Source organism: Lagopus muta, chromosome 8, assembly GCF_023343835.1.
Source record: "Lagopus muta isolate bLagMut1 chromosome 8, bLagMut1 primary, whole genome shotgun sequence".
Taxonomy (NCBI): Eukaryota; Metazoa; Chordata; class Aves; order Galliformes; family Phasianidae; genus Lagopus; species Lagopus muta.
The window spans coordinates 13,222,382-13,247,280 of record NC_064440.1 but is presented as its reverse complement, the minus strand read 5'-3'; the positions used below and the strand labels follow the sequence as shown (position 1 = coordinate 13,247,280).

The 24,899-nt window shown below is 41.5% G+C and overlaps 1 protein-coding gene across 1 annotated transcript; it reads left to right on the top strand.

The window, feature by feature from the left end:
* Window positions 1-2,568: 2,568 nt before the first annotated feature.
* Window positions 2,569-19,210, top strand: ERCC3 (ERCC excision repair 3, TFIIH core complex helicase subunit). The gene is made up of 15 exons (XM_048953994.1): window positions 2,569-2,686; window positions 2,806-3,011; window positions 3,629-3,865; window positions 4,218-4,267; window positions 5,002-5,137; window positions 5,353-5,517; window positions 6,573-6,777; window positions 7,460-7,774; window positions 9,307-9,491; window positions 11,143-11,345; window positions 13,076-13,172; window positions 13,337-13,454; window positions 15,396-15,514; window positions 17,864-18,016; window positions 18,364-19,210. Exons 1-15 carry the CDS (start codon window positions 2,668-2,670, stop codon window positions 18,496-18,498), a joined length of 2,343 nt encoding a protein of 780 aa, XP_048809951.1. The 5' UTR covers window positions 2,569-2,667; the 3' UTR covers window positions 18,499-19,210.
* Window positions 19,211-24,899: the final 5,689 nt, after the last annotated feature.

Sequence of the window (24,899 nt, the reverse complement as noted above, 5' to 3'; positions counted from 1 at the left end):
TGCTGTATTAATGGCTGTCTACTTTTGGTGCACAGGAGCATTATCTGCCTAAGCAAATCAACAGATCTCTCAGCGACGCTGATGTTGTCCTACTAAATTACTGCCCGTTTCTTTTTGGATGATGCCAATCCTGCCGTTGTCCTGACTGAAAGCCACCTTGCAGCACCCATGGGTGCATGCAGCAGGTGTAGCAGGCAGACAGCAGCAGACAGCACAGAGCAGTGTGTGACTGCAGCTTCAGAGACTTGAGCAAATTGGTCAGAGATACAGTTAGTTATTAGTTTTAAATCTTTAAAATCTGTCCTGCGTATAGAAAAGCTTAATAACTTGTGTGCTGTAGTGTGAGTCCATAACGGTGTTTCTGGAAAAGCAAAGTATTACTGCCAGGGCTATTTCCTCCTGCTGGTAACTTGCTGTCTTGTGTCAATGACAATTCTGCAGTGTACAACCATATAGGATTACCAAAGCTTTTCTATTCCCATAGACAGAGTCACAAGTGACAGTCCATGGGTTAGTACTGCTACTTGTGGGCACACATATATCCACCAGGTACTGGTACACAGTGACAGACACTTCCCATATTTAAAAGATTGGTGTTAGATGCTGCTTTGGTGTGCAAAATTCATGCACCGTTAAAATCAAGGGTTTGGTGTGGTGTTTTTTTTTTTTTCCTTTTTTCTTTTTAAACTCTTTTTAAATTAATCATATTGTTGTTATTCTGAAAGAAATGGGTGAGAGGGGTGACTAAACCTGGTGCCTCTGCAGCCAGGCCTGAGCTTTGGAACATCATAAAGAAGGGGCTGTGACCTGCACTGCTGTGTGCCACAGCATCTCTGAGCTGCTGGGAAGCAGCCTTACATGAGATCCAGATGTCACCCACAGCCACATGGGTGCGGGGGCAGAACTGCCACCAAGCTGGCTTCTAAATCTTGATCAGGAACAAAGCAACTCCTTTCTCTTTTTATTTTCCCCACTTGGCCTTCCTAATTGGCGTGACTTAACACTGCTGCGTGGTGGCCACTGAAAGCTCCCAAGGAGGCTTTGAGCCAACCTGCAGCTTTGTGTGCCTGGCCCGTGCCTCGTCCTGCAGCTGCAGTGAGGAGCTGTGCTGTGCAGGGCTGCAGCTCCAGGGCAGGGCTGAGCAGGGCCCTGATGCCCGGGGGTGGCAGTGCGTGGGTTTGGTCTGTCAGAGGTACATCGTGTACTCTGGGGGCAGGCAGAATGGAGGAGGTCACATTTCTCATGTTCCAAAGGAGCAGTGCTAGCGGTCTCGCTTTGGCTAGACCTTAGGTTTTTGTGAAGTTACCTTAAAGGGAGAGGAACTGGATTAATATACATGAAAATTGTATCTCATGGTTCAGTCCTTGCTCTGAGTCCAGTGATGAGGAGTGGAGGTCAGGGCCCCTGTCGGAAGATACGAGGACACTTCACTCCACAGTGGATACTCCCAGGAAACACTTCAGAGGTTTTTCTTACTCCAATCACAGCCCATCCTTTTCCTGAAAGGTTATCCCACGTGGGTTTAAAAACGAGGGTTATTGTTTTGGCTGCTGAGCAGGCGGTAGGCTGTCAGTTCCCAGTGTTGGTTTCTCATGCTACCAGCTCACAGTTGGTATCAGCCCTCCAGTCCCACGGTCCATTACAGCCTCGCCTCTGTCATCTCAGCCCTCCCGCAGTCATACGATGGAGAATCACTGTAAATACATGGAGGAGACGTAGATCAGTCGGAACGTAGACTTTGTTTTCATGAAGCTATGAATGAAACTTTGTAAATTTCTCTTGTACATTTTTACGTAGCCATTAAATTCTCTATTTAATCTATCAGTTTCTCACTGTAAATGTTTTTACTCTCAGTTGAATGCTGGGCACAGTTTGTAATGTATGTACACAAAGGTGTTTTTTTCTATCAACGTTGACTTTTTTGCACATTTTTGGAACTATTTAATTTGTACACTGATTTACTACTCTGACCAATTGTGGATGGGTGCGTGCGATCCACGTGTGTGTGCAATGTACTACTGCTGGGTGGGGGGGTTTGCTTTGACTCCGGACACGTCGCTGTCAGTAACGGCATTGCTGGTGCAGCTTTCCGTGGAGCCTTGTTTGTGAAAGCGGGATCTTAAAGGAGGGCCGTGCAGTTCCCCGGCTGGGCGCCTCGGAGCGCTGCCGTCGGGTTTCCCTGTGCCACGGCTGCTGAATTTGAACGGAAGCCCCGAACCCTGTAATTGTGTATGCATTGAATGTGTGTGTATATATCCCCGTGATCTTATTCCACAGTTTCATTTCTACATTTTTATGAACTTGTTTTTTAAGGGTACTATGTTTAGTTAGAATAATTAAATATATAAAAGCTTTGAGAGATAATTTACTAGATAAATATATTTTCAGCTGGCTGATGTTCAAAATATTTTTTTAATTTTTTGTTTTTAACCATTCAAAATGTATTTGTATTTCCGAAATCAGACACGAATTGTACTTAGAAATATATTAAAACACGCTGTAGGGACAACGATGTCCGCCCTTCTGTCTTTTGTACCCAGGCCGCCCTCCGCCCCGCCCCTCGCCGCCCTTCTCGCCGCTCCTTCCCATCGCGCCGTCGCACCGCGCGGCGGAAGTGACGCAACGTCCTCCGGTCGCCGCCGTTCAGCCGGGAGCGGCGCGGCGGCCATGGGCAGGAAGGAGCGGGGTGAGCGGGGCACGGCGGGGAAGGGAAGGGAAGGGTAGAGAAGGGGCGCCGGGGCCGTGCCCGCCGCGGGGCGGGGGTTGGCGGGAGGTGCGCGGCTCTAACGCCGCGGTGTGCCGCAGACAAGAAGAAGTCCAAGAAGCGGCACTATGAGGACGAGGAGGAGGAGGAGGATGACGCTCCCGGGAAGGACTCGCAGGAGGCCGTGCCCTCGGCGGCGGGGAAGCAGGTGGAGGACAGCGGCGCCAAGCTGGACGAGTACGGCGCCAAGGACTACCGGCTGCAGATGCCGCTGAAGGCCGACAACGCCTCGCGGCCGCTCTGGGTGGTACGTGCGGCGCGGCGCTCCGGCGGCGGGGCGGCCGCGTGCGGGGCAACGGCCGTGGGGCGGGCTGGGCTTCACCGTGATTTGCGTAGGACGAAAAGGGCGCCCGTGCCTTTGTCGGCGTGTGCGAAGTGAGGCGAGGCGGCTGGCCGTAACACGGGGTGCTGACCCGGGCTGTGTCAGCCCGGACGCGTTGAGCTTTGTTGCCATAGAAGGAACGCAGACGAACCCGCGTCTGGTCCCGTTTAGAAGACGACTTGTGTCTTCCTGTGGCTGTGCCGGCACCTCTGGTCCGCTTGTGCCGTCTGCTGTCATCGAGGCGCTCCGTCGGCATGAGCAGGCCAGTGCCATGAACTGGATGCACACCCCAAGTCTCGCTGCCTGTTTGGGCTTTCTTGTTAGGTCGGCCCTTTTTCAATAAGATTACCCTTTTTCAATAAGATTATCTTTGTTATCTCATTGTTAAGGCAGATGCCTTAAGTTTCAGCGCTGGATGAAACCCAGTGATAAATTACCACCTAAATAGAGGAGTCCATATCGCAATGGCTGCGTTGTAGGAAAATCCTGATTTTCTTCAGCTAACACTGGCACACCTTCTGTGTTTCCTTGTGTTTCTGTAGGCTCCTGATGGCCATATTTTCCTGGAAGCCTTTTCTCCTGTTTACAAATATGCACAGGATTTTTTGGTTGCCATTGCTGAACCTGTGTGCAGACCGACCCACATCCACGAGTACAAACTGACTGCTTACTCCCTGTATGCCGCTGTCAGCGTCGGCCTGCAGACCAGTGATATCACAGAGTACCTGCAGAAACTGAGCAAGACCGGTGTGCCAGAGGGAATCATTCAGTTCATCAAGGTAGGTCTGTGTTGTATTGCAAAGCCCTCTGATGTCCTTATCTGCTGTATCTGCATTACTGCTATGTTTCTATAGACATCTTTTTTTTACTCAGTGTTTTTACCGTCTTACTCTATTCTATCATACTGTTATAAGAGAGCAGAGACTTTATCGTACTTTTTCCCTTTTTCTGTTGCATATAGCTCCATAAAAATTGGTGCATTCTGAAAGTTTTTCTTCGAGGTTGTTCCATAAGCAAAACAGCACTGCAAATAAACGAAGATGCGGTGTGTTCTTACAAGAAACTGAATTGCACCCAAACATAGAATCACTCTTTTGGCTTTTCCTAATGACTGCTGTTGTCTGTTTGCAGCTGTGTACTGTCAGCTATGGGAAGGTGAAGCTGGTGCTGAAACGCAACAGGTAGGCTGTGTTTGCCATAGATGGTGTTAAAGAAGTGATCTTCCAAAGTCTGCTTGAGAGTAGCCCTGCTGAGGAGAATGTAGGGGTCCTGGCAGATGGAAAACCTAACATGAGCCAGCAGTGTGTGTTTGCTGCCTGGAAGGCCGGTGATATCCAGGGCTGCAAGAGAAAGGGGTGCACGGAACAGGGGTGACCAGCAGGGTGAGGGGGTGATTGTCCTTGTGAGGCCCCATCTGAAGTAAAACGTCCAGGTCTAGGGCCTCCAACCCAGGGATGATGTCAGGCTTTTGAAGAGGGTCCAGAGGAGGGCCACAAAGATGTCCACTGTGCTGGAGCACCTCTCCTCTGAAGACGGTCTGAAGGAGCTGGGCTTTTTTAGTCAGGAGAAGAGAAGGCTGCAGGCAGAGCTCATCACAACCTTCCAGTATTTAAAGGGAGATCATAAACAGAAGAGAAATCAACTTTTTACATGGGTAGATGGCGGTTGGACAAGGGGAAAAGGTTTTAAACTGGAGGAGGGAAGATTGATAATGTGAAAATCTGCAATGCTTTTGAAGTGAGGCACCTCTTAAAATTTTTGATGGTTCTAATTTGTTTATTTTTAAATTACTGCCTCCAAAGTGGGATACATGCAAGTGTATCTGGGCCTGTTATACATCTGAGCACTCACTGCTTTTTACTGTAAATTCTTGTCTTAATTAGTTCATAGAGATGTGGGTTTTTTGTTCTTTCAGGTATTTTGTGGAAAGCACCCATCCTGATGTCATTCAGCAACTCCTGCAAGACCACGTTATTAAAGACTGTCGCCTGAGAAATGCTGAAGGTGAAGAAACAGAGCTCATTACAGAGACGTTCACAAGTAAATCAGCGGTACGTTTGGCATGCTTTAAAATGATGGAATTAACATCAGGTAAGCTGTTGTGTAGCTTGGAGTCGTTACTGTACGTCAGTCATGTCAGCAGTTTTCAGTTTTGTCAGCCATGCTCTGCCTTGTTAATTAGCCCCATTCCAATGAGTGCTGGGGGGGGGGGGGGGGAGCATCTCTAGTGAACCTTTTGGTGGAAGTTCCTTTCTGTCTTTTTCAGATTTCCAAGTCCAGTGAGAGCAGCTTTGGTCCTTCGACATCACAAGAAGCAGATGTTCAAAACAAGCCGGATGTCCCAGCTGACTTATATGAGTTTTATGAGCAGATGGACAAAGATGAGGAGGAGGAGGAAGAAACACAGACAGTATCTTTTGAAGTCAAGCAGGCATGAACACTTTACTCTCTTAGCATTTGCAGCTTTAGGGGATGTGCCCCAGACTCAAATAAGCATGAGAGATAACTTAAAGTCTAGTATAGGTTCCTTGTTTAATGTAGGTTACTGGAAGTCAGTGATGTTTCTTTCCTTTTGCCTTCCAAAATCTTGGGATATTCCTTCCCAGTACACAGCGAGCAGACTGCAGAATGTTCCTTCTCTGCCCACAGAGTGTAGTGGCTCACAAGCTAGAGAGGTTTCAGAAGCTAAAGGGGGATCTGTTTGTGCTCACCTTGACTCTGCTTTGTGCAGGACTCATGAGAGTTCAGTGGAGAGTAAATCTGTTAGTTTCAGAACTTTTTTTCCTCACAATTGATATTTACAGAAGAAACTCTTGGTGGCTCTGTTTTCCTAGCTTGAGAAGCTGGAGGTTAGAGTGCAGTCCTGACTTGGCCCTCAGAGAGCTTTTGTAAAGCTTGTCTTGTTGCTGCCTGGACTTGGTGATTCTAGTGAGGCTTTTCTGGGGAAAACAGAAGTAATAAAAAGAGAACTTTTTAATAACCGGAGAAGTAATTGAGAACTGGAGACAGTTATTGGTGATTGAATCAACCTGTCATGGTGATGGAATAACTGCATTGTCAGGGTATGAAGCTTTTTCCTATAACAGGTGTGCAGCTTCAGTAGGTCTTTCCATGTAGTACACAAGACCTTTTGTGTCTGCTATTGAGCTTTTTGTTGAGGGGCTTCAGAGCGTAGTTCAGTCACTGCCAGATAAAGAATGCATTTCAGATTAATGTGTCTTACACTTCCATGTGTCAAAATAGCTCTCTCTAGTAGGGGCTGTTATTTCAAATGTTGGAGCAGGAGGGTTCTCAATACAGACCTCAATACAAGGGGGGTTCTTCAGTAACAAAGTTATTGAAATGAACTTCAGCTCTTGCAGACTTAGTGAGCATAAATGTTAAATGTGACTTTGACCTATTACTGCATAATCAGTAATTGTTAAATTATGTAATAATAATTGAGATGTGGAGAATTTAGCACCTGAAGCTTTGTCTCCTCCTCAGGAGATGATTGAAGAACTCCAGAAGCGTTGTATCCAGCTGGACTACCCATTGCTGGCAGAATATGATTTCAGAAATGATTCTGTGAATCCTGATATTAATATAGATCTGAAACCTACAGCTGTCCTCAGACCCTATCAAGAGAAAAGCCTGAGGAAGATGTTTGGAAATGGGCGAGCCAGATCTGGTGTTATTGTCTTGCCATGTGGTAAATTACTGCGTTGATTTTTTATTTTTTTTTTAAGGGTTTTCTTCTTTAGGGATTTTGTTCTTTATTTGCCTGCAATAAAGTAACTTTCAGATCTGTCAGCTGTTTAGACTTCAGACTGTAATAGGGACTGGTCTGGGTAGGTGGAGGAGCTTGGGGTGCAAGCAAGAAGGTTGAGACAACTCCCAAAAAGCAATTAAAGAGGGAGAGAATGGGAGACTGCTTATGGCAGTGCAGGAGGTAGCAGGAGGGCCTGAAAGAGTGCATAAGGGATGTTGGAGGAGATGTGAAAGAGGAACGGAAACACATAAGGACTTGCTATGTGGTGTAGTGTACATAGCTTGCAGGGCAAGTATGGGGGAGATGGCCTCTAGTAGAAGCTTTCTGTAGCCACCTGGAATTTATCCTGTATTTGAAATGAAGAAAACAGTATGATTGCTTCTCACTGGCAAAAGAAATGTTGGCAGTGATTTTCTTCAGAAAGCAGCTTGTAGAAGGCAATCCAGCTGTTTTTATACAAGTAGACAATCAATTTCCTTAAGACTACTCTAGTAAAGAAGCAGCGAAGACTGCACTTATGTGATTTCATGTCCTCTCACACATCTCCTATTGTCCTTCACTCTTTTTCCATCTATTCCAATGATATCTGTGAGATAAATAGTGAATATCACTCCTTCCACAGGTGCTGGCAAGTCTCTAGTTGGAGTGACAGCTGCGTGTACCGTGCGCAAGAGGTGCCTGGTCCTGGGTAATTCTGCAGTGTCTGTGGAGCAGTGGAAAGCGCAGTTCAAGATGTGGTCCACCATTGATGACAGTCAGATCTGTCGCTTCACCTCTGATGCCAAAGATAAACCCATTGATTGCTCTATTGCCATCAGCACGTATTCCATGTTGGGACACACGACTAAGAGATCCTGGGAAGCAGAAAGAGTGATGGAGTGGCTTAAAAGTCGAGAATGGGGCCTTATGATACTCGATGAAGTACATACTATCCCTGGTAAGGAAACGGTGTGCAGGCTCTTATGCTGTATGTACTGGTAACCTTGCTTCTCTCTGTAAAAGCTTGTGGGGTTGTGTATGGGAACTGCTGAACCACGGCCTGAACCTCTGATTGATCACCTGAGGCGAGCACTGAGTCAGCCCTGGGAGCACAGGTGAAGGCAGTTCAGCTGTGCTGCTGGAAGGGGTGGAGCCTGGCTGCACCTCTCCTGGAGCCATTTAAGAGCTGGCTACCAGTGGGGAAGGATCTCTGCTGGAGATCCATCTGGAGTTTTGCAAGCAAGCCCAGGATGTAGGTATGCATTCTATCTGTTCTCTTTTTGTTATTATAACCTGCTTAGCCAAACTCTCTTGTTTATTTTGTAGTTATAGCATCTTTATATTCATTGATTATACAGGCTGTTGGCTTGCTCATGTTTAATCCAGCTGGTAAACCCAAGGCATAGGGTTTTGAGACAAACAAGTAAACTGCCATCTTTCCCCACTCCCCCGGCCCAGCGTTGTGGAGTTTAACTGACCTTTGATTTTTCTTGTTTGTTTTTTTTGAAACCTTTCTGAAGTTCTGTTGTTCTCTACAGTGGCAGTAGAAAATACGAGTGGCCTTCTCCTTTTGTGTGAGTTGATAAAGTGCTTGAGAGGGCACACAAATTAAATGTGTGTAATTTTGCTGTGGAGAGATTTGTTTGCAGATGGTAGCGCTCTCTTTGGGAACAGGACAGAGTTAATCTGCCATCTTTGGTTTTGAGATGCAATTGCAGTGTGGACTTGGGTGTTACTGTCTATTTCTGGTCCATAAAATTTGAGTAACTGCAGTAGTAACTGTCCAGAAATAGCTGTTGTATTTGAAGACTATTGGAAAGCAGTAATGTGGTATTAAAGCATCTGTGGAGTTATCCTGGTGAAGTGTACCACCCAGGTTCTGTCAGCTGTTCTATATTGCTGTTGTTTAGATTTGAGTGTGATTTGGTCTGTACTGAAATGATGGATTTCTGGGATGGGCTTTGATTAACAAAGCAGCACGTTGCTGGCACGCTTCTTTCACATTTCTTCGTGTCATAAAAAATTAAGGTATAATTTCTTCTATGCCTGCAGACTGCAATCACAGGATTTGAAACTGTACTAAAGATAAATAATTCTGCCTTATGTTGGTCCTGATCGTAACCAAGTCAGCCAAGAGTACTCGTGTTATCTGTCTTTTTATGAAATGCTACATGGCTAAGATAAGTCACATAACCTCATCTCTATTACTTTTCTTTTTGGGGTACAGGAAGTAATACAAATGTAAAAGGTTGGAAGGGTTTTTTAGAGTACACTGAGGTGCAAACAAAGGCTGAAATCAATGTGAAGTTTTGCTGGGCCACAGAATACTGTTAGAAGTGTATGTAAAATGGGATGACAATTCCTAAGACCGTGCTTGCTTTGTGTTTGGGAGTCTGTGATTTATTTATTTTCTTATTATGTGACATTGCAGTACTTGTATTCTAAATCCATTTGGGAAAGTAAACAGAAAGTGTGTCTTGTGTTTCTTAGCAAAAATGTTCAGACGTGTGCTCACTATTGTACAAGCTCATTGTAAACTGGGACTGACTGCTACCCTGGTCAGAGAAGATGATAAAATTGTTGATCTGAACTTCCTGATTGGACCAAAGCTTTATGAGGCCAACTGGATGGAGCTGCAGAACAGTGGCTACATTGCTAAAGTCCAGTGTGCCGAGGTGATGTTCTGCTTTTCAGTACTACTGGTGTATGCTTGGGGGGGGGGAAGAACTGTAAGTATTGAACTGTGTGAGCAGGAAGTACCCTGTTGGCTTTTCACTTAGTAGCTCAAGAAGGGCTGTCAGTAGGCAATATGAACATGCTGCAATCCTGTAGCTGTCTTCAGCATTGTTTCTCTTTTTGGGGGGTTGTGGTGCTTAATGAGTTCTCTCTAATTTAGCATTTGCAAGGAAAAAACAACCAGCAGCTGCAGTGTTGTAGACTTACTCTGATGCAGCTGGCATTTGCATTGATTTCATTTTGTGTTTTAAGCTCAGTTCTGTATGACAGCATTGGTCAGATGGTAGACTTGAAGCTGCTTCTGAGAGACTTCAGCTGGTAGTCTGTAGTCTTTCTTGAAAAAAATTCTTGTAACTATTAGAACAAAGAAGGATAGCAGGAAGCTTAAAAATGAAGACGATGCCTGCTTATTTTAAGCCTTAAGGCCTCAGGATGAAAACAGAAAACATGGCACTAGATCTTGCTATTTCTTTCCAATGTAATCATGTGTGATTACAATGCTTGATTCCAGTGTAATCACGTGTGAGCTCTTCTTTCCAGCAAATGGATGAGATGAAAATCTAATGTCACATAAGTGGGAACATGGGAACGTTTCACCCAGGCATGCTAGAATGTTGGGAATAGCCTTTCTGGGACAGACTGAAGGTTTGGCCTAATCCATTGTCTGTGATAATTTTTAAGAGCACAGAGCAGATTGGGTCATTATATAAACTCATACAGATTGTCACCGGTGTGAATAGATTTTTTGCTGAGCATCTTTTTAACCGAGGAATAATTATGAGAGGCCTTTTTAAATCTTATTTGTTAAATTTGTATTGTGTGATGAATATGTCAGAAGAAGCCCCATACAGAACAAACGTATGTAATTTAAATGAAATTATGCATGCTGTCATGACATGCTGTAGTGTCATTGCATTTGCATAAAGTTCATAATTTCTTACATTTTCAATCTCTACTGTGAAGAAAAATTATCACAGTGACTGAATCTGTGCAGTGCTGTGATATGTATGTCAGCTCAAGCACAATGCATGATACTGTGCAGATAAAGCCATTGGAAACTTCCAATAAATTCTGTTTTGAAAGATGCAGGCTGGAGATGTCTTAAAGCTGATTATATACGAGGAAAGGATTGGTAAATGTGTTCTGTAATGAGGACTAAGTATATCTAGGTTTTCAGAACGTGGATGAAAATGAATTTTTAGGGCAAAGGCCTTGACTACAGTGACAGAAATATTGCACGGTGAATTCCTTTAATTCTACTTCTGTAAAACGTAGTAGCATTCAGTGAAACTATCAGATTTTAAACAAAGGACTTCTGTGTCCTGTTCCAATCCCACTGCCTGTTTGTTGTGGATCTCGCTGCCCCAGCGTTTTGGAAGATGATGATATTAGTGAGGTAAAAAGAGTTAGCGGTTCTAGAGGCTAGACCAGTCAATACTTCATTTTAATACAGAAATAAATCACGTTAGGATTTGTGGCCCCTGCTGCATAGGAAGGTATAATGCATTATTATCCCCTAATATTGTTTAAATTCTTCCTGGAGTTAAATAGATAACTGGCATTTACTCAGTGTGTATTCTCTAATTCTAGGTTTGGTGCCCAATGTCACCTGAATTTTATAGAGAATACGTAGCAATCAAAACAAAGAAACGGATACTGCTGTACACCATGAACCCAAATAAGTTCAGAGCTTGCCAGTTCCTGATTAAGTTTCATGAGCGGCGGAATGATAAAATCATTGTTTTTGCTGACAATGTGTTTGCACTGAAGGAGTACGCAATCAGACTTGGGAAGTAAGTGTTCACAACTAATGATGATGCTGTTGCTTTCCTCCTTCTTGGAAAATTAACTTGTGATCTTACAGATCTCAGTAACCTCCAGACATTTGTTGTAATAATTCAACTACAATTCTCATGTAGGAGGAGTTCAGGAAACCACTCTTTGGATGGATTTTATGGGCATTGAAAATTCATTCCATTGTAGAACTGTTTGAGAAGGGTCTCTGTTTAGCACTTGGCTCAGAGGAGTCTTCATCCAAGTTTTCTCTGAATAACTTTTGTATTTCTCCATTTTTTTTAATTACTGTTGAGAGCCGCTTGGCAAAACTGGGGAGCCTTAAAAAATCTTTCCAGAACTATTTGTGTAATGGACGGTAGCTTCTCTCCTGTCTCTCTGACAGGAATGTTTCCAAATGTGTGCTTGGGATCTTTCAAGATCAGCAATCCTATGTGTCAATAAAATTATCTCAAGTACAGTTTGCTGAGGGGTTGACCTCAATGTGTTTGAATGGCTTGGGAAGGGATGACCAGGGAGAATGTTTGCAAGGATCAGGCATACAGCAATTCCTCGGGGAAAATAAGCATTAGAAGCTGGCCTCATGCTTTCTGTGTCAAGCTCAAATGTGTTGATGACTGGAAGCTGCGGGGCATTTTGACTGTGTGATTTAATGTCTAGGAATTTTGACAGTACTCAGCAAAACTGCAAACAAATGTTTTTGCGCTTTCTAAAATTAATGATCACTTTTCACTATAGTTTAATGGCCATGTTGTTTTGGCTTGCTGTGCATCAAATAGCAGAGCTAGTAGTTCCGGATGAATTCCAACACCCGTAGTTTCTTTCATCATTTTTTTTTTTTTAATCTGTCTGGACAGAGATTAGCTGTAATGATGCCTCTGGAATGTTGCTAGCAGTGTGCAGCGCACCGCAGAACAAGAGCCTTTAACAAAGGCACATGCATAGAAGGGGTGCTCGCAAAGTAGCCCTCATAGCCCTTATAAGTATGGAAGATGCTGTCGAAGTACAAGCAGGCAGGAGAACTGTGTGAACATCAGGTGCTTGTTTTTCACATTCTTGACTCAATTCTCCTTCCCACGTGATGTGGATGGATCTCCAGTTCATACAGCTGTAGTAGCTGAGAGAAAGAGGGGTTGCAGTGCTAGGTGAAACAGAACATTTTAAACAGGAAGTTCTCGAATTGTAGTTTGTCATGGGCATGCTCAGAGTTGGCTTTAGGCATAAACAGGGGCTGCTAGTTTGGTTGTGACATGAATGATGGGTCTGTGTAGGAGGGAGAAGCCCAGTGGGTGCTGCAGCAGTAGCCCAGGCTGTGCCTGGCTGTGCTGGCTCAGCAGGTTGGTTCCACTGCCTGGTTCAAGTGTGTGGGGCAGGTGGGCTCCCAGTGGAGGGGAATTGGCACTGTCTGGTGGCTGCTGCTGCACCAGCTCCTCTTCTACCCCGTTTCATTCCCTTGCTACCAGCAGGGAACAGAACATGCATGTGACAGAAATTATTTTTTTGCCTTTAACTTTGGAGGCCTCAGAACTCAAATTTCTTAAGCCAGTTTTTACTCTGTCCTGAGACTGTCATCCAGAGTCATGTAGCTCATGCTGCTTTTTTCTTTGGTGGTATTAATATGTTTAAATCGCTGTGTAACGAGCTCCCTGCTATGATATCTTGGTGCCTGTTAATAAATAAGAAATTTTGAATTGGTTTAATTTGCTTATGTTCTGTTTGTTTTTTTCAGACCGTACATATATGGTCCCACTGCACAAGGAGAAAGAATGCAAATTCTACAAAACTTCAAGCACAATCCAAAAATCAACACTATTTTCATTTCAAAGGTGAGGATGTAGTATGTTGTTGTACTCGTCTTCAGAGTGCTCCTTATATAGGAACAAGTTGTACATGCACATTGGGCATTTGACATTATTGCAACTAATAAAGGTGCACTTTGTACAGAGTTGTTACTGATACGTGGCAATCAGATGCTGCTTCTCTGTGGTAGGTGGGTGACACATCCTTTGATCTGCCTGAAGCCAATGTTCTGATTCAGATTTCATCCCACGGTGGATCTCGAAGACAGGAGGCTCAAAGGCTGGGGCGAGTACTGAGAGCCAAAAAAGGTGAGGTAGTGCTTGGGCTCTGCTCGTTGGAACGCGGTACGGCGTTCCGGTAACTACTCAACTGTTTAGAATACTGGAACATAGACTGAATGAATGGCAGTATCATGAATAAGAAGGTGGTTTAAGATCCCGTGTGAGAGAAGTGTTGGGGGTTTTTTTGTAATAATGTGGATGCTGTTCTGTTTGTCATTTGCAGAATCTCTTTCTTTTCTCCATTCTTTTTATTCAGAAATGAATTTTCTTGAATGCTTTCTTGCATTTTCCTTGCCTTCCTATTATGATGGTTTACTATGCCAAAATAGCATTGTTTCCCCTTTCTGTTTTAAGAAGTTACGCTCAGCTATGTCAAATCTGCATAGTATTACTAGAAGCATTCAGTGTTCCAGGAGCCAGAATACCCAGTGATGTTTGTTTTTTTTTTTCCTCCAAACTTGTGAATTTGTATATACTATGTTACAATAAATCTAGCATTGTTTCTATGAGGTATTTCTCTCCTCTAATGCTTGTTTTATTGAAGTTGAGTAGTTGCTGAATGTTTATTAAAGTGGAGGTTGTAGAAAGCTGTATCACTAACAGGAGCAGGAATCCTGTCCATCCATAGCAAAGTGTAAATAGAGTGCTGTAGTATTCACTTCCTACCCTAAGACTGTCAAAATCACGTTTATATTATCAGATTGAATAGTTCATCAGGTTTGTGCTGTTCCTCCCCTCATCCTCCAGTATATTTCTAGAGGATAAATAAACTGTAGACTGAAAAGCTATTTGTTGCTCTGGCCTGGGATATCGGTGGAGTTGCAGTGTCACTGTAGCTTCAGTGATGGTGAGCTTTGCTTTTTGTGGTATGTTCTGGACTCAGTGTGGAGATCACCTAGGAAAAAAAACTGTCCAATTGTACTGGCATTTTTTTCTCTGCTGGGTATGTATGTGAGTAGGATTAAAACTTACTGAGGGGTCAGGGATGTAGGAATTGCTTCATTGGTTTGAAATTTATCTGTGTTTCAGTTTGAAGAATGTGTGTAAGTGCTATTGGGATGCTTCTGTCACTTTGTCTTCTGACGTTTCTATTGGCCTTGAAGTAAGCAGAATTGCTCTTAGGCAGAATTTGCTGGTTGACTTGATTAACTGAATGTTTCCTGAAAGACACTCACATAAGTCTGTTCTATTAACTGATAAATAGGAGATGTTTAATCTGCTCTAATCCCATTTATATCTTCTTGAGATGAATTATGATGTAGCTCAAGGTGAAATGGTTCTACTTCAAGAATTCTCTCGTTAAGGTAGTAAGAAGCTTGAAAATTGTGTCACAGCCTGTTGGCACTTAGTTTAGATAGAATGAGTATTCCCTAGGAAGTGGTCATACTTCAGAGGAAATTATTGGTAACTGTCAGGTGGAGAATAAAATTGCAGTGCTTCAGTTCTGTTGGTTGGTGGGGTTTTTGTTTGTTTTTCGTTTGTTTAAAAAATGCACAGACTGGTTTATCCTTTTATCCTCCTTTTAATGCAAACAGATTGCTAACTTTGGCTTACATTGATAAATTTCCATTGCAGTTTCTGTTTAGCTTTTTTGACATCTATTACAATCTTTGTTCTTCTTACTGCTTGTTTGCAAACTATTATGTAAGTAATTTTGTCTTTTACTTTGTTTTGCATGGTTAAGCAGCAAGTTGTCAGGGTACCAGCATAACTGGGTTAGTCTGAATTTCCTTTTCCATTTAAACTTATGCTCAAGTTATTATGAATGATAGTAGGGATTTTGGCGTGGTGTGCTTTGTCACTCAGTTTATGTAAGCTCAGGATGCAGCTTGTATTTTAAATAAACCTTACAAATTGATTTTGTGGAGAGAGTTCTTATTGGAACACTATTTTTACAATTTAGTCCTCTTTTCTTCTTGGTTGTAGTAATCCAAATGGAACTAATCGCTTGGTGCCTTTGTCTCCTAGGCATGGTTGCAGAGGAATACAATGCCTTTTTTTATTCTCTTGTATCTCAAGACACTCAGGAAATGGCATATTCAACCAAGCGACAACGGTTTCTCGTAGATCAAGGCTATAGCTTCAAGGTAATTAATCCATTCTTATTGTTAAACTATGGCCTGTGGATATAACTTTAATTCTTTCGTTTTGTGGCTAGGTCAGATACTTGAGAATTACCGTTGGGAAATGTATTAACGAAGGTTTTGCTTGCAGGCAAAAAAAATTTCCTGCATTATTCTGTTAACTGTGTTACTGTGAGGGTAGATACAAGTATTTTAATACAGCCTTTAGGAAGGTAAGTATTCAATAAGGGCAGATCTGAAAGTAATGCTTCCTATTGTATTATGTTGGTCCATAGCATCAGAGGTAGATATTGGTGGAATGGCAGCACAGGCTGAATGTTCCCACCAATACTCCGTTACGTGTTGTTGTGCGACAGATGGCAGCAGAGGGGCTGTCTGACAAAATAGTGCCTGCCATGGAAGTGCATATGAAGCAAAGCTGCTGCATATGGGAAGCAGGAAAATTTCCATGCAGGAAAAAATGGCACCCATGGACTTCATTGAGGCTTGCTGAACACTTATGGAGACTAAACAGTGGATGTGAGCACAGTGAGGTGGTGCATTTCAGCAGTGGTGACAGTGACGTGAAAGACAACTGATGTTCCAGATGGCCGTGCACAGCAGTCACACCTCAGATTGCACAGGGTGAAAGCAAGCAGCCTCAACTGGACTGCACTTGAACCCAGCTGTTGAAGATCATTAGAGACACACGTGCATTTTGGGACATCTGTGTGGGTAAAACCTGTATGAACTGCAGGTATTCTGAATTAAACTGCTTTGTTATCATTGGCCCTGTTAAAGAGGAGGTCTTTCCATCAAAACAGACGTGCCATAGGCTTTAAATGTAAAAGCCTTGCTTTGCTTTGTAGTGAGTGTATCTTCACAAAATTGTAAGTCAGTCACCTGCAGGTAATTACAACAGATGAGTCTCTGTGGCTATAGCCAAGAAGATTAAAGAAATCCCTTTTTTATTTGCTTTTATTTGAATATAAATCTTGTATTATAGAGCTCAGTGAGGGGTTAAAATAGAGAAAGACTTCATGGGAGCAAAAGTGCAAATGGCAGCTGAATTTCTGGAGCAGAATTTTTAGCTGACCAGTATTGGAATGTTCTTTATTTGAAGATTAGTAGCGAAATGTTAGAATACCTGTTTTCTTCTGTTTGCTGAACTTCAAGCTTTAGACATAGCTGGCGTTGAGCAACAGTAGGGTTGGAAGAAACCATCTAATGTTTCTTCATTACAAGCCAGAATCAACTGTGTATGTCATTCCCAGCTGATGTTTGCCTTCATGACTATTTCATCTTTAGGCAATTATTTCAATGCTGTTGTCTTTTCTTTTGGAATTTTTATTCCTGACACCTAACATTACTAAAAATGTGGTACTCTCTTAAAAGGGTAACAGTATGCATTTTTTTTTTTCTAGGACTTTCTTCTTTTCATCTATCAGTAGCTCATTTCTCTGCCTTCCAGCAGAAAGGGAATTATTCTAATTGTTTGCTGAATCACACCTTTCGTCTTTGCTTCTTTTATACAGCCTTGCCATCACTATTTGCTGCTTGGGGTCTAAATTATTTAGGAGTAGTTTGGTTAGCTAACTGAAGGTTAGTTACCATACTGTGTATCTTTTTTTGAGGTTGAATGCAGGATAAATTGATTTTTAAATCAACAGCAGAAGAACTTATTGTATCAAATAATCTAATTACTTTAAACTTGGCATCTGTTCAACATCTTAAAAATATTGTGATGCAGTGGAAATTATTTCTATTTTATGAAATATGCTAGCACTGTTTTGCAACAACTGTAGACATGCTAATGCAGTTCTTCCTGTGGTTCCATTTTGTTTTTGAGGTGATCATAGCATGTGCACTTTGTAAACAAGGAATCGTAGAGTTCATTTGTTTGTATAATAGGACAGGTTGCTTCCCTGCATAGATTCTTAGAAATGCACATTTTTCAGAGAAATGCATTTTTCAACTTAGAAATTGCCACTGACAGCAGTGACACTGCTGACACTTTGTTGCAGGTTGTTGTGCAATCTCTCAGCTAATTGTGAATGTTAAAATTCTTGGCGTCAGGAAAGCTCAGTGATTATTGTTCTGAAATACTAAGTCCTTTAGTGTAAAGTATATTCATGCAATATAAAGCACTACTTCTTAAACTGGACAAAACCTGAAGCTACAGCATAAAGTCAGCCTTCCAATAAGGTTCCTGGTCAAGCTGGCATGGAATTTGGTATACGTTCTCTTGTCTAGAGCTAATGCATTTCCAGCCTGAACGTTACAGGAGATTGTGAGGTGGGGGATAACTTGCACACGCACCATAACTGGTAACAGTTCAAAAACCCCCACCTTGTATTGTGCTCTGTTTCTTAGGTAATAACAAAGCTTGCAGGCATGGAAGAAGAAGAGCTTTCATTTTCGTCCAAAGAAGAACAGCAGCAACTTCTTCAGAAAGTCCTACAAGCATCTGACCTAGATGCTGAGGAGGAGGTAGTTGCTGGAGAATATGGTTCAAAGTCAGTTCAGGTAATGAAAAATACTTTGAAAAGGATGACCACAAATGCAGTAGAACAGGACTGTTCCGTTTTAATTCTGAATGTGATGCCAGCACTGATGCATTAGTGTTTTGTTTTTTTCTAAGCTGCATTAGCACTTGGCTAATTAATCCACTAATTTGCTCATGCCCAAAGGCCAGAAACTAAGAGGCCACTTATGTAGAGTGAGTGGTAGGCAGTTACTTTCTTAGTAGAAATTCTCCTTTAAGGAAAATAAAAACCAACTTTGAAGGCTTTTTGGTCTGAAGGTCTGTGGATGAGAGCTGATCTGTCTAATCACCCACTGCAAGCATGTGTTTTTTCTCTCCGTACTTACAGATGTCACGCCGTGCAGGCACAATGAGCTCTATGTCAGGAGCAGATGATGCAGTTTATATGGAATATCACTCATCTCGGAGTAAGGCATCTTCAAATAAGCACATCCACCCACTGTTTAAGCGCTTCCGGAAATGACGGCCTTCGTGTGTGCATGCTATAAGAACTGTGCATCCGTGTACCTCTTTCCATAAGTAAAAATATGGATTTGAGACTTCTGGCAGGTCCTCTAAAAGGCATCTTTGTGTGCATCTGTGTAACCACGTTTTTGCTTAGCAGCATTTATGTTCTCGTGATTAAATGTGAAAGAAGATAAGGAACTAAATCTCATCATGGAGATGTATATTATCCAGTGGCTGGATCCTGTTATACCTGTCTGGTTTTCAGTGTGATGAACAGATTTTATTTTTATCAGCTGAAGACACTTTTTCAGGTGAATTCTGAAAAGGTTTTGTATATGACGTTTGTACTGGTATTAGAAATGTTATTTATCTGGTTACTGTCTACTTAGCAAAACATTGATGTTTAAATTGCTTAAATGAAAGTTATAAATGGAGTCCTGATAGGAGCACTTTACGTAATGTTTTTAAGCTAGGACCTAGTTGGTAATCATGACTTAAACTGTTTTAAAATCCTAACAAATTGGTTGAAATATTTGGAAGTTCTAAGAGAAAGGAGGGCTCTGTCTTCAAAGTAAACTAGAGGAGAGCATTAGTAAGTACAAATAAACTCTGTGCTCCATTTCCTTTATTTTTGTTGCTACTGTTGAGAAGTTTCTGAAATAAAAGCTACTTCCCTTGTTATTTATGTACTGTTTATTAGTTACATAATAAAACCATAACTGCTAAACGCTGCGGTGTCACCATAGAAGTTACTGTTGGATCAAAGAGTGTTTTGTCTTGCCAGAGGATGGCTAGGAGGCAAATGCATGAAGGAGAGATTCCTGCGGCTTTATTCGTAATGAAGTCAATACAGTAACTTTGTAGAAGACCTGTGAAGAGGTAAAGAGCACTTTTAAAAACAAGCAAACAAAAAATCTTCAATTTAATACTGCAACAATTAGTTATACTACTCGTATTGTGGATTTTTTTCTTCTTTACCTTGCTGAGAGTTTATAGAGTTCTAGGAACAACCTATCAAATAGCATGGATCTTGAGCTGTTGTTTCAAAATGGATTACTGTTTAAAAAAGATAATAATAATTGCTCTACTGGAAGGAGTACGTATGGTAAAGCTATCCAAGTTATGTGACAGATGTGTTTCAGAAACAAATTGATTCTTTTTAGTATGAATCCACAGATGAAGAATATTTCTTGAATACAGTAGGCTGAGCTCAGAGCACACAGCACTTGTTTTCAGTTTCTGTATCAGAAATAATTTTGAAAATGAAACTGGTCTGATTCTGTTAAGGCTTTTGTTCTGTTCTCTGATATACCACGTAATGCCTGGTTCTTCTCTTTCTTATTCTAGGTTTTTTGCCTCTCAAGTTGGGACTATTCACAACAGTACCTGAACATCTTAAAGGCAAAAGATTAATGGACAGTGTTCTAGCACTGATTTCCATTTCTCAGTTTTGAAGCATTATTTCCTTCTAATTATTCAGACGGGCTCTCATAGCAACAGTTAATGGAAAGAGTGGCAGTGGGACAGATGAGAAAGCCTACTGGCCCTCTATGTAATTTTCTGTACCACACCATATGAATAACTTTAGAACTCTTCTCCTTTCATCATAAACTGTGGAGGAGGAGAAAAGGAGAAGAACTGCTACATTTGGAAGTGACAGCAATATTTGTTTTTATAACTGTTGCATTAGTAGCACTTGAAGTTAGGACAGTGATGCAGTATTCTGTGAATCTTGGCTATGATGTCCAATGATCTTACTTTAAATAACAGTCTATGTGGGATGCAGTACTTCCAGCATTAAGCAAAGAAAAATAATTGTAAGAGGTAAGAATCCATGTTCCAGTAATGTGTTGGTGTTCACAGTTTAGATGCAACAGCTTGATGGAATTGCTGCAGTGATTACTCCATACAGATGATTGTGGCTGCACGTGGCAAACAGATGTGCAGTTGCTCGGTATAAAACAGTTGCTGTCCTGTATCTATGCTGCAACGTACTCAATTCTACCTTCCAGACAGGAATCTGTTGCTGAGAAAAAACTGCTTGTTCCTCACTAACTGCACGGGCTAGCAGTTCTCTAAGGCATGATTCCCAATGCAGTGGGCACAATATACTGCTCCAGAATTAGTCTGCAATCCCAGTTCTGCAGGAAATGAAGCTATCTTGTCCAGCTACAAAACTCAGCACTGAATTTTGTCACACAGGTATCTGTCTGAAGCAGTATGATAGGTTGCATGATGCTTCACAGTAACTGCACAGTACCTGTGGTGGGCTCTCACTGCCCTGTGGCCTAAATCCCAAGAATCTGATCCCTGGAAGCTGCAGTCAGGCACTCACGTTCTTTATCAAATGCTTACTGTCCATTCCTTGTGCAAATGGATTGTGAGATTGCATGCTACAGAAACTAGAAACAACGTGGCTGAGAGCTCTGAGCTTGTCTTGAGGAAGCATGTGAAGGAACCCTTTCTTTCTGCCATTACACTTCTGTATTTGTACTTTTTTGAGATGCTGCCTGTATCCCTGTAGGAGTATTCTGGCATAACAAAGTGCAATGCAGTTCATGGATCCTGATAAACCATGGACATCTGGAAATGATAGAGCTCAATAATATCCTGAATTCTCATTAAGCGGGGGGGCAAAATAACACAAATTTGTATAGCAAAACTGTTTTCAGACTGAGTGGTGACAGAAGCAGGTGAACTTTAGGGTAAGCATATTACTTCTTGGAAGTCAGTGAATAGATGTGCAATTTCCTTGGACATAATTCAGGTTACTCTGCTCCCGGTCGCCTCCTTAGCTAGGCTGAATTCCATACAGAGAAAGCTTCCACTTTCTAGCTTCTTCATGGAACTGTCATTCTTTTTTATAGTTCTTTGTGGTTTTGACAGTCTACAATACTGAAACTCATGTTTGTGCTCTTTATCCCCATGGCAAGTCAGCAACTGTCTGTGAAGGGATTAATGCTTGGAGAGTGCTGCTATTCATTAAAACAACTTTAAAGACTATAAGGGCACACTGAGATTGGTGTTACACTTTCCAACAGCATTTCAGCTCTGCAAAGCACTGAAATAGATGCAGTTTCTATTTCTCTGTGGTTTCCTGTGCCCTCCTGATGCTCACGGTCTTTAGTGGAACCTACCTACGATGTGTTTAAGAACTTAAAAATGGGAATTGAAGGCAGCTATTCGGTGAGACAGGATAAGCATCTGTACCTGGTACAAGAAATCTATAAGTAGAGCTGAATCACTTATTTATTGCAGTTGATTTATGGTTTTCTGCTTAAGCATTAAACAGTAAATAATGCACAGAGCTATCAGATGCTGGGATGGGCTAGCTTGCTTGGATTTGTGAGTTCTTTTATACAATATTTGATTAAGACTTGAAATTAAAGAGTATGGTAGGTGAAATCAAAGACAGAGAAGTAGTTTTCTTTTTTTCTTGTAAACTAAAGCTGCTTTGTGAATAAGTTACTATAAGCTCTGTTGTCACCTAATGCTCTGTTAAGTTCAAATTTGTCTTTTTTCGGGAAAAAGAATGGGAATTTGGTAAGCGTTTAAAATTCCAATGAAGTGATTTCACAACTTGAAAAGGTCTTTCAAAATACGCATTTAAGAGCAGTCAGAAGAAGCAAAACCCATGACTAATGGCATGGCTTTCTCAGTGAAGAGATATTTCAAATTACAATGAAACTTTTCTTTGCTGAAATTTCTGACATTTCAGTGCTTCAACTGTTCTTCCTTTTGAAATTTCTGCAGAGCCTGTCTTTATAGCATTAGTTGAAGGTGTTACTTGGGCCAAGTTAAATGCCTCCCGGCAAATGCCTTTTGCTTTCATAACAGTATTTAGATGCGTTAGCTATTTGAACACTGTGATGTCTTATATGTAGTACAATATTTATAACACTGTTCAGATAATTACAAGGCAGGTACAGCCTAGGCTATTAAAAAATGAAAATAATTCTGAGAAAACAGAATTCCTGCTAAGACGATAATGTAACCACTGACTCTGCATAGCAAAGCTATTAGGACACAAAGAAAGCTTCAGATGAACTTTGTCAGAGTTCATGCGAAGAGGAGGGCAAGTTTAAATTGGATTTAGAAATAACTGAGTGAAGGTAACAAAGCACAGTTAATATGACCCCACTAGGGGGTCTAGACTGAGAGAACAGGATGATTGTGGATTTCCAGGCAAGCTATCCTCCAATAATAATACGCAATCTTAAATTGTCAATAGTCTAGTTTATACTGTGATCCCGTTACATACCAAAAGTTAACTGAAATTGAAACACATCTACTGTGAAAGAGGCATGTGCTCCAACTTGTTTGGAATAATAAGTGTCCAAGCTGACTGGTTACATAAAACAATTTTTTAAAATCAGCAGACTGCTGATTTTAGCACAAAAGTCATTGTTTAAATTTGAAGAACTGCATATTCAAGTTTCTGTTCAGTCTGATGAATACATGTTCTGCAAGATTGTGGAACTAGGAGAAAATGTTTATCTTCCAAGTCACATAAATGTGTTTTGGTTGGCTAGAGCTGACGGCATAACTTCTTTATGGTTCAGTGGGCTTACGTGGATTGGAACAGCAAGTTTTATGTTACAGCTGCTACGTTCACTGTTTTTCGTGGGAATTCCTTGTTTCTCTGATACTACTGGACTTCTGGTACCTGAAACAAATCTGTAATTGTATTTCTAAGGAAAAGGGAACCAGACAATACACATCTTTCCACAAGCCTAGCTTTTACCCTAGGTCATGTGAAATCTGCTGCTGCTTGCTCAAATGTAGGTAAGTTTCATTCTTTTGTCTTTTTCTAGTCTACTCTAGGAGACTTATTTCAGCTTTGTCTGTCTCTTGGAGCAAAATCTGGGTTTTACTGATTATGTTGATTATTTAACATGCTGTAGTTGGTCGGTCAGACCTCCATCTTGAATTCTGCCGTAGTAAGGATGCAAAGTGTGGTGGTAAAGCAGCAAACAGTGATGCATGCATTAATAACTCTTATTTGAAAGTCAAACAGAACCACACAATTATCATCTGGCACAGCAAAGAGAAGAAAATAGAGTAATTACATATTCAGTGCTGTGGTAGCCCACACAATTGTTCACGTTCGTAAGTATTCCGTTCCTGGTTTTCACTGTTTAACCATGGAGTAATTTGGCTATTACAATTCCAAGTATTATTTTTCAATAGTTTAGTTAGAAAAACAAAACTGCGTCTGCATTGATAGATGACTACATCATTACTGATAATAATCAGTGACCAGGGGAGGTTCAGGTTGGGTGTCAGGAAGAGGTTCTTCACTGACAGCGTGGTCACACATGGTGCTGTGGCCACTTCCAAGCTTACTGGAGCTCAAGAAGCATCCCAACAACTCTGTCAGACGTGGTCCTGTGGAGCCAGGAGTTGGACTCGGTGATCCTTATGGTCCCTTTGAACTCAGGATATTCTATGGCTATTGTACAATGTTACTGTATAATAGCGTTATTGTAAAAGTCTATCTGAACTTGTATCTACTAGCAGCTCTCCATTACTACTCCGTTCAACAAACTTCCTAGAAACACATATCTATCATGTTCCAAATATATTTATAAGATAATATTACAACTTTTCTATTTTGTTATAAATTACTTTGTGAGCCTTCTGTTATTACAAGCTACAGTATGCAGGCCTCTTAGGCTTACTGGTACTATGTTTTTGCTGACACAAGACTTCAGAGCTACTGGCTGCCTTGTATACTGAGTAAAAATTATATTACTGTGGATATCAGTCAAGTTGTGCCTGAAAGGAGCCCATTTTACAGATATGTGGAACTGCACTGTTAATTTTCCTTTAAATTTCTCTTCTGTTATAATCAAGAAAGTTGACGTTTTAGTCATTATGGCTGTTCTGCGCTTTCTTCATTAATTTGCATTACACTCAACCGCTGCCTCTAAGCAGATTCTTCAGTATTTTTATTTGGGGAGAAATGGGTTAAGATATTATTTGTTAATTCCTAATCATTGAAATTACAAGACAGTAAGGAGATATGGAAGTATCTCACAGGCATGTCTTAGGTCTCTTTTATCAAATGCTTTCTGCCACATTCGTTCTGCCTTTTCTTTAAAAGCTGATAACATTACTCAAAAACAATCAAATTCATTGGCTTTTCCCTGCGTTTTGACATTAATACGTGTGCATGTGAATAATGGGAGAACCTTTCTTAGACTTCCTAATGTTGAGCATGATCTTTAAATGACTAAAAAGTCTATCCAGGTGGCAGAGATATATAGGTGTTTGTTTTCCATTTCCTAAAACTGGATCTATTATGATAAACTTGATAGCAGGCAGTCACGGAATGATAGAATGATATTATATATTTATGGTATTATATATTGTATGCAAGTTCTATGGTTTAGTCTCCTTTGAAGTGAATAGAAT